The 10,399-nt window shown below is 37.5% G+C and overlaps 1 protein-coding gene across 1 annotated transcript; it reads right to left on the bottom strand.

The window, feature by feature from the left end:
• Positions 1-54: 54 nt before the first annotated feature.
• Positions 55-6,787, bottom strand: tmem184c (transmembrane protein 184C). Its single transcript, XM_040023864.1, has 10 exons — positions 6,184-6,787; positions 4,445-4,575; positions 4,328-4,364; positions 4,012-4,217; positions 3,126-3,200; positions 2,933-3,026; positions 2,720-2,832; positions 2,517-2,616; positions 2,239-2,410; positions 55-1,587 (listed from the first exon to the last, which is right to left on the bottom strand). The coding sequence occupies exons 1-10, from the start codon at positions 6,298-6,300 to the stop codon at positions 1,277-1,279; spliced, it is 1,356 nt and encodes a 451-aa protein (XP_039879798.1). The 5' UTR covers positions 6,301-6,787; the 3' UTR covers positions 55-1,276.
• Between the last annotated feature and the right edge of the window lie 3,612 nt (positions 6,788-10,399).

Here is a 10,399-nt window from a genome sequence, read left to right on the forward strand (position 1 = left end):
ATTCACTTGACCCATAAATGTTGCATTTTTATAATAAAGGCAAGAAAAACGAAGTCATATTTCATTTGATTTATTGAGGATATCTGAGATGGAATTAAATCAAAATGTAGAACGACGGATCTGATGCAATTGCGTCAGTCATATTTTAAAAGAAAAAGAAAATCCCATAAGGCAGTGCGACATACCAGAGTCAGGCATGATGCCAGTTACCCCTCGCTGTGCCACACACTGATATCCCAAAACTGTACATTAACGATGGCAATATCCCTGAACAAATCTGTGACTTCACAAAGAAGGATCCTTTAAAAACCTATGGAAAAACAAATGGCTTTAGTGCAACAGGTGCAAAATTATTTCAGTTTATAAGAGACAGAAAACATCTCACCAAATAATAAATGATCCCAGATTGAAAAATAAAATAAAACACATTCTACATGGATGTGTAAACAGACTAGTTACACAGCACACAGAACAAGGCATCTGCGAAGACTAGCGGATTTTATTAACTGTCGAGTAAGCTGTACGCATTAAAGCATAGATAAGAGCCAACCAGAAGGTGCTGATTGTACTTTTTAAAACTGAATTGTGATTTTAATAATACTAGGATTGTTTAATTGTATATATTCGTACTCTTCTGAAATGGAGTATACTACATTTATACTGATACTGTGTGATATTGTCAGTTATGACCCCTCTAGTGATGTACACATCATTGTACCACAGTTAACTGTGGTACAAGATCGTGTTGCTCTTTTCTCCCCTCGGAATCGACTAGTTAGAACGAAACGACTGCAGATATCTGTAGTTATAGTAGTGCAGGTTTTCAGTTTTTCAAAAACCAGTAAAAGCATGATATTTAATTTAAAAGGTTGCATATTTCCCTCTTTGTCACATCTGAGATTACGGCATGAATGACACGTAAAATTGTATAGTTTCATTTTTGGAAAACATTTCTCCATATTTCACTTATTCTTCGGTGAGAGCCATGTTTTGTCTGATCTTGTGTCTTTCCTGTGTAAAACCAATTCTAGCTTAGCCTACTCTCTAATAAAACATAAAACAGCAAAATGACGTTGCTTACTAGTCTTTTAGTGCCATTAAATCACCAAACATTCTTGAAGCTGTCACTGGAAGTGGACTTTGACTACTACATGGTCATTGTGCCCTTTTAAATGAGTTTGTCTTGTTTGCATCAGTGACGTTTGAAAAAATGTGGCAAGGCTATAATTGGGCCCTGCCCAACCATGTCTGGCAGAGTTTGTTTGCGACACCTAAGCTAGGTGATCACAATGAGATCTGCCTCTGTCGGGTCTTTGGTTTGGTTGGTAGTTTCTTCATCCTGGGTTTCTTCAGGTCGAGCCTCACACCCTTCCTCCCACAGGGCTGAGCCGAGCCCAGCGGGTGCTGACAAAGAGTGTGGAGCGGGGGTTCTGCCCAGGCCCTGATAGTGACCCTTAGGAGAAACTGGATTACAAGCTGCTTCGGTGATGGCATCTTGAGACGCAGAAGAGAGCAGGCCGGATCGCTCACCATCACTTTGCGCCTCATTGAAGTAGGACTTTCTCGGACGACCCATAACTGTTCTTCCTGCAAATGTGGACAAAGAGAAACTATTAAATATTTTTAGAGAGGATGCAGTAAAGATCATGTTATGATGGCTCACACCAGTAACAATACTATTCATGTAGCAGTGTGTAGTAGTCAGTTCTAGATTATTACAGGTACATCTACAGTACAGATGGTTTTGGTAGGTGTTTTTGCTCTGAGTTTTTTCTGTTTTGCTTGGATGGGATCACAACCATCACGTGGTCATTGCCATTACCATTTTGTACAGTCAGAAAACTGCACAGGACTTAGTACAATCAGTGACTACTGAGTAAAGGGAACCTAAAATAAAGAAGCCAAGCAAGTACCGGCTCCAACATGCACCTTTTCCACAATCTTTTAAATTCTGAATGTTGTTCTAACTACACATTTTAAATTGTGTTTAAAAATCGCTGCTGAGGCACTCCCTTCTCAGTATAGCCTGTTATACATAAGTAACGAGTAGTTATACATAAGTAACGAGCAATCATCTTGCAGACAATATTTATTGTTGAACTGGCTCCTCATTTTTGATCTCAACTCTAGCATTGCAGTCACAAAACCATACAAACAGTCGGAAAAATAGCTTAAATAATCAACGATACCAACTAGCTTATGGTACTATAGCACTTATAGTACAGCAGGAACACGTACCAACATTGCGGACTTGTTCAGAAATATCTGCTCTGACATCGGAGATGTCCCACATTGCCATGAAAGAGTCAAAACAAGACACCTCTTCGGCCTCTTGCACGTAAGGTTTGTAGGTGAAGCTAAAGTGATGGGCAATGGCTGCGAGAAACATCTCCACACATATGATGAAATCCTAAAGAAAAAAAAGTGGACAGCTTCATTGTGTTGCACTATTAGGTCCCATAGGATATATTAGTTCTGTTGACCTTGGTCAGAATGTTTAAACTATACTCACGTACCTGTAAGCCAGTAGCTACAGCTTCCACACTTTGCCAGTCCCATGTGCGCTTCTCTGAGATAATGCCCACTTTAACCAGCAAAGCAATGACCACAGCTTGCCTATAACGATTTACAGCAATCACAGTTTCATTAGCCTTGTTTTAAATGACTTTTTCAGAAATATTTGGGTCATGTCATGAAGTTTTAACACACTGAGATTTACCAGAAAGAGACGAACACCACCATTTTCACACACAGGAATTTGCCGACTGGTTTGATTGGATTCAGCTCCTCTCTCAAAGCCTTGTAGAAGAGCACCAGGCAGTACATGGCAAACTAGATCAAAAGAAGACATAGAAAGGAATGGGAATGAAGGAAGGGAATGCTTGTAACAATTTTTAGTCCAACTTTTAACAGGATTTAGATCCACCATTACCAGCTGTGACATATTGTTGAAGATCACCAGGTATGTCCAGGCGTTTTTGAAACTGAAGTTGCCTTCATCGTACACTCGACACAGCTGACAGATTCTAGAAAGGAAGAGAAACACACAGCTGAGATCAACAGACACCAAACAAAATGTGACTACAGTTAAAGAATAAAGCAAGTAACAACCAGAGGGTACTCACAAAGCAATGATTGTGGTGACAGGTCTTACTACTGTGTACTGCAACACTCCCAGCTTACATCTCAGCAGCAGAACCCTGCAGAGGAATTTGATCATCTGAATTAGAAGTGAATTGGTCTGAAATTCCAAGCAAAAGCCCAAGACTGGTGAGCAGAAGTATCTCAGGATCACTTGGGCAGAAGCCCGAGACCGGCTTGATGATAACAGTTAACACTGAACTTAGTTTGTGTCGCCCTCAACACAAACTAAGTTATGGCCCATTTTAGCCACATTGTATTTGTATTCCTATTTAAACAATGAGGTTGCTGATGCTGGCCATTAGTACTTCTTTTTATACATCTACACCAGTCTCTTATATACAAAGGTCACCCGAATAAATCTGGGCTAAATTAACAGCACACTTGACCAATTATCAATTACAGATGTTGTGTGACTGAGGCTAATTTGAAGCTTGTGACTTTCACTGACGTGTTTGCTTTGAGGAAAAAAAAAAGATTTGAGCTCCAAGAGTTTAGTACATTAAGATGAACCTGTTTCATTTCATTCATCCGTTAAAATTTACAAAACCTCTCTGAAATGAAAATACATCGAAAGAGAAAACATTGTGCAAGAAGACCGATGCAGATTAAATCTCTAAATTGTGGCCATTTCATTGAGACAGTAAGGAAACATGACTATGGCCAATAATTCCAGTAAAACGTCAGTAGGTTGTCCATAAAACTAACATTTTTGGGTCAAAGTATAAACAGATGGTAATGTTTAACTAATATCGTTTTTACAGCAAAGGTATGACCAACACTTGAGCGCAGCTAAACTCTGGGTCAGTGAATTTAACCTGCTGACAGCTACAGTTTGACATAAGAGGAAAAAGTTTAAAGGGAACTCACTCTCCCATTGGCCACGGTGGGCAGCAGCAGAGAGGAGGCAGGTGTTTCTGCTGCTCCTGAACCTCCAGCATCAACACCAGGTTGGGGTACTGGTTTTCCAGGTAGTTAAGCAAGAACGTCATGAAGTTGTAAATGACATACGCCTCGTAGCACTCCCTGCATGTGTCAAAATATATTGCTATACTGGGGTATTTCAGTGCAATCCACTGGAAACAAAAAAAGATGAAAAGGGAACAATAACAGGAAAAGCTATGAGGATATATAAACTCATAAACCGGTGTGCGATGGCTTTCATTAAAAAAAATACATAACTCACACTATCCAAGCTGTAGATTGGAACCATCCACAATATCCTTTAAATAGAAAACACAAAAGCGTTAAACATCTGTTCTGGGCTCCTATTTGTGGCTAAAATGACTGTTAAGATCTTTACCTGATGATAGGTTTTTGAAGCTCTGGCTGAGTATAATGCACTAAATGCTGGAGGATGCCCCATAATGATATGGGTATGGTCATGAAGACAAAAATCCCAGCGATGAACCATGCTTTGTTATGAGTGCCAACCTGCCGGGACATGGAAAGGAACAGTCAACAACATTTAAGTCATTTAGCCATTGGAGTCTTGGAGGGTATCATTTGATATAAAGTCAATGGTGAAAGCAGTATTCAGATTCTGAAGTACAGAAACATTACAACCATGTAAAAACACTTAATTTCAAGTCCCATATAAAGAGGACGTGTTTAACTAAATTGCAGTGCAGTGTGATGACTTGGATAAAGATAGTTTTTAAAGAAAGTACAATTAAGGAAAGACTGTTTTAGTTAAACACACCAGAAGAACAATGAAGATGGTAGTTATTTAAAAAAAAAATAAAAAAGGTTATCTATATTACTCTAGCAGATTTTATGACTTTTGAAAAAATAAAACAAGACTTCAAAGTCTGTCATTGACTAGTTTCTTGTTAATATGTAAAACATCAGCAATCTTAACAGTTATAAAACCTATATAATAATACCTTATTTAGCGTTTAGCATTACTCCCTCAACATCCTTAATATAGATTCCTATGAAAAAGTATTTGCCCCCTTCCTGTTTTTTTTGTTTTTTTTGCATGTTTGCCACACTTACATGATTCAGATCATCAAGCAAATTTCCATACTGGATAAAGATATTCTGAGTAAATAAAAAAAGCAGTTTTTAAACGACAAGCTCTTTAATTCAGGGGGAAAAAAGTTATCCAAACCTACCTGGCTCTACGTGAAAATGTAATTGCTCCCCAAAGCAAATAACTGGTTGTGACACCCTTGGCAGTAAGAACTGCAGTGAAGCATTTGTGATAACTGGCAATAAATCTTTCACATCGCTGTGCAGGAATTTTGGGCGAACCTTTTCTTTGCTGAATTGTTTTAATGTCAATGCACTCTTATTTTAGTGGGCTGAAAACTCTTGGGGACGTTCACTACGGCTCCAAGGATTCTCTATTTTTGGATAATTATCCTCAGCTGTTTTGAGTTTCTTTAGATCGAGCTATGATGCTATGTAGCAGGCTAAAAGGTGAGATTTTTAGCCTGCTACGCTGATAGGTGTAATTTATGTGATTTCTTGATTTAACAGGTCGGTTAAATTGAACTCAGCGTTCCAAAAAAAAAAAAAAAAAAAAAAAAAATGGGGTTAATCACAGTTAATTCAAGATTTAACAAAGGGGAGAAAGTTACTGTTTCACAGTGTGCCAGATCGATCTGGATAGTTTTGCCCTTAATAAATTAAATTATCACTGAAAAACTGCATTTGGTATTTACTTGGTTTAACTTTGTCTAATATTAAAATTTGTTTGACGACCTGAAACACGTACGTGGGGATGTAAACATGAAGGTGGGACATACTTTTTCACAGCACTGTGCTATTACTGCACAAACTGGTAGGTTTGCAAATGCATTAATAAGTGCTTAATAATGAAGAGCTCACCGGCTGCTAATGTACATGATAACAAGTAGCCAGTTGATGGTGAACATGTTTGTCTTTATACACAGTTGTACTCAAAATAACACAACGCCACATAAGTACTGTAACAACTCACAACTGTATTCAAGTGCAGTATTTGAGAACCAGTGTTATCTCTGTGTTAAACCAACAGATCTCCCCAGAAAGAAGCATGAGCAAAACTGCACTAACCTTTGACTTCTGCAGTTCCCAGATGCACAACGGCAGGACCACTAAGAGCAACAAGATGTACAACACAACGACCAATGGCCGGATCCATCTTCTCCAGTTCCCACAGGAACACGGCATCTTTCACAGAGACACTGCAGGGCACCCCTTTCTTTTACTAAAGACCTGAACCAACGTCTTCAACACTTTGCGCACTTTACGTTAGCTTAGCATACTGTTACCCTCCTATCGGTTAACCGCGACTCTAAAACAATCCTTTACTAATGTGTAAGCGTATGTCGACTCTTTCTCTAACGTAGCGATTCATTCATGAGGACAAAGCTACTTGATAACAACCAGCTCATATGACTCCAATTTTAAAAGCTAGGCTGCTAACATTAGCTTGTCAGCTGATTCACCATGTAAACAAACGGTGCTGGAATAGTTCCATACTGCCAGGACACCAGGCTCCACAAATCATTAAATTATAATTCACACTAAATCAAGAGAATTGTTAAAAAAAATATAAATATAAAAAGTTACAGCCGGGAGAGGTTTAGAGATTAAAAAAGTTTCCAAACTGCTGTTATTGTTGTGTGAACTTCCTGTTTTTTGCTTCAACTAAGAGCTCCACCTAAACTCTTCAACCTGATTGGTGGAATCGTGGATAGTTTGGTTGAGCTATAGCTTCATGGCCGTATGATGTGTGCTTTCGCCAGCAGATGGCAATGTGAATTAACAATTATCAGGATCCCGGCTCATTTGCTATATGTAGGGTATCAGACGTGAAACAGATTCAAAACATTGATGCTGAGATAGTAAATATGTCACTTTTAGGACATACAGAGCTTGAGTATATGTGGCATTTTTTTCACATATTTGTCTGGTCTATTTAAGAAACGTTTGGGTTATTGGTGTCAGTGAAATGGCAAATGGGATTTATTCCCATTTCCACTGGATACAGAGGCCTGTATGTAGAACAGTAAAGAGTTTATTTTGTTTGACTCCCAAATGAGGCTGTGCAGAAAGGATCCAGAGCAACACTAAGAACAAAACTATTGGTTTATTTCTGTTCCTATTTTAAACCATTTCTATCTAAATTCATAGAAATGCACTGTCTATATTTGGGCAGGACTACAACACATCAGAGGACTAAACGAAGCTTTAAATTGGGATTATTTATTGTCTCTTGTTTATTCCATTTACTTTCAAAACCAAGTGGAAGTTGCTTTATGGGTATTACTTTCTTTAAATAATAAAAGTTTAAAAGGAGCTCTTTTCTTTTTATCCTGTCTTCTTTGTTTGTATTTGTATGTGCAGACGTATGAGTGTGTTTCTCTGTAAAAATGAGGGGAGGCAGAACTTTCCTTTCTGTCGCACCATGTCTACACTGCCCCACAGTCACAGAAATCACTGGCTGTTGGAGGACAGATTGTTCATGAATTTTGTATCGATCCTTTTGGCTTTTATGAATTAGAAATAGTCTTTACCACAAGTAGCGCATGCGAGTGCCATAGTGGGTAGCTTGGAGGGACTGCCATGCAAAGTGGCATACAGGGTAGCGCCATGTAAGGGCAGGGTAGATAAACATATGCCGTGTTCGATCGAACACAAAAACATACTTTAGCATAAAGGATGTGGCGTCCATCAAGTCAAAGTGAATTGCAGCCATAAGTGCAGTATCTCGTACGGTATAAATGGCAAATGAGATGAACAGAATTGATGGGTCTGCGGAATGATAATAATAATAATCAATACAGAAAGAAGGAGACATACTGTCTGGTTGCTGATGCATCAGCCAAAGTGCACCTCCTTTGTCAAAGAAATACGTAAGACTGCAGCAGTTCAACAATTACTTATTTATCTTAATATGTCTGCCAAAGGCCTTTGTGTCAGGAAATGTTTAGACTCACTCTCACTCTCACCACTTATATTATTGTTCAGGAACAGAAACACAGAGAGGAGGGAATCAAACACGTTCTTTCAAGTCACACAACATCTATCTATCTATCTATCTATCTATCTATCTATCTATCTATCTATCTATCTATCTATCTATCTATCTATCTATCTATCTATCTATCTATCTATCTGTGTGTGTCTGTGTGTGTGTTCCTACATGACCAAAAACAAGTTAATTTTTATTCATTTCCATGTACTACATTGCTGTGAGTTCTCTGTATTTTTATTTGTTTGCATTTTTGATTGATTTTTATGAAAATAAATTCAACTTATAATTCAACATTGCTCTTCTGGAGTTGTTTGCTTGTTTAGTAATCCAACCTTGGTCTCAAGCTTTAAGAAACTCTGTTCTAATACAACCAGTCAGCTTATGTTTGGAGTCTTACATTGGATGTAGTTATTGTTGGATCTTGTAGTTAAAGTTATTTTAAAACAGATTTCACTTACCGTAAATAGATCCCATAAGCCAATAAATAAATAAAATGATAAAATAAATATCTGTGAAAGTAACTAATTCCTCTTCTTATTTTTTATTAAGAAAATATTATCAATAGAACCAATAAAAGCAACTATATATATAATTTTAAAAAAAATTTATTAATCACGCATATTGTAAAACATATTTTAAAAATATCCATATGTTAATATAAGAAACAGATTAGGACACAGTAATGGTAAAAAGGAAGTACGCCTTGTTCCAATTCTAAAGTTGTCGTGTCAGGATATAAAAACAATAATCTGATTCTTAGCAGATCTTTAAATTAGGAAAACCTGAGATGAACAGCAAAAGATGATATGACACCATTTTATGATTTATTTAAAAAAAAAAAAATGAGCCAAAATGTGAATTGTGTATGAAAAACTAAATACAACCTTACTGCTTCCATAGGAATTAAGAGGCTAAGTAGCAGGCAGGTGCTGATAATCATAATGATTGATAATCAAATGTGTGTGAGTACATATGATCAGCAGATGTTTTGCCAGTTTTCTAGCCTGAAGTCTTTTAGGTGTGTGTGTGTGTTAACACAAGGCCAAGGATGAAAAATATCAGCAATGATCTCAAAGAACCAATTGTTGCTGCCCATGAATCTGGGAAGGGTTAAAAGGCCATTTCCAAATGATTTGAAGTCCATCACTCTACAGAGAGAAAGATTATTCACAAATGGAAAATATTCAACGCAGTTCTTCCCAGGAGTGAATGTCCCAGGAAATTCAACTCAAGGTCAAAGCAAAGATAAAAAGAAGCTAAATCTCAGACTCTATAGGCCTCAGTTAGCATGTTGAATGTTAAAGTTCATAACAGTAGAATTAAAAAAAAGACTTAGGTTTTGGACAAACAAGACCAGAGTGGAGCTGTTTGGAAATGTTTGACAACACTGTGTTTGGCAAAAATCAAACATAACATATCAGCACAAACACCTCATACCAGCTGTCAAGCATGGTGGGGGAGTGGTGATTATTTGGACTTGGTTTGCATCCATGGAACCTGAGTACTGTGCAGTCACTGATGACTGAACGCCTCTGTATACCAAAGTAGTCTAAAGTCAAATGTAAAGTCTGTTTGACAGCTTAAGCTTGGGCCAAATTTGGTCGTGTAACAAGACAATGATCCCAAGCACAGCAGAAAATCGACATGAAAAAGAAAAAGGATCAAGTTGCAATGGCTGAGTCAAAACCAAAGCCGGATTCTAGTGCTGTGGTGGGACCTTTAGAGAGCTGTGCATAAATGAAAGCCTGCAAAATTTAATGAACTGATGTTGTAAAGAAGACCACAAGAATGTGAGAGACTGATGAAGACAATAATTATTGATACAAACGGTGTTCCTGGATTTTCGTTTTCACACATTGATTGCATTTCGGTTTATTTTTGTTAATGACACAATGACAGGGTGTAAAGCTGTGTTTTGAAGTTCATGTGAGGTATTATTTACTTAAGTTTAACACCTGCCAATGACCAGATTTTAAAAAGTTATTTTGTGATCTGTAAAACCTTAGGACTGAAAGAGCATGTGCATTTCTTTCTACCATGACTAGGATATGACTGCTTCACAGACTTGACACTAAAACTCTTGGGTCTTTCCAAATTAAAAGAAAATGATATTGTTTGTGTCATCCTGTCTAAGAAAAAATCTTTCAAAAATAGGAATTTCTTTAGATTATATGAAAGGGTCTTGATAACACGTAGCCATCACATATATTTGCCTTGAACATCGACTAGTTTTTAACATATTTTTACTGTATCCACCAAATCAGAGTTAAGCTCTGCTTGGAAAGCACT

Source organism: Simochromis diagramma, unplaced genomic scaffold, assembly GCF_900408965.1.
Source record: "Simochromis diagramma unplaced genomic scaffold, fSimDia1.1 OVJJ01000302.1, whole genome shotgun sequence".
Lineage (NCBI taxonomy): Eukaryota > Metazoa > Chordata > Actinopteri > Cichliformes > Cichlidae > Simochromis > Simochromis diagramma.

Bases quoted from the DNA above. Each gene is read 5' to 3' on its own strand.
- tmem184c (XM_040023864.1), bottom strand. From the start codon at position 6,300: ATGCCGTGTTCCTGTGGGAACTGGAGAAGATGGATCCGGCCATTGGTC. The intron at 4,218-4,327 runs GTGAGTTATGTA...TTTTGTTTCCAG, and splicing joins CAATCTACAGCTTGGATAGT to TGGATTGCACTGAAATACCC. The intron at 2,617-2,719 runs GTAAATCTCAGT...AAATCGTTATAG, and splicing joins GTGGTGTTCGTCTCTTTCTG to GCAAGCTGTGGTCATTGCTT.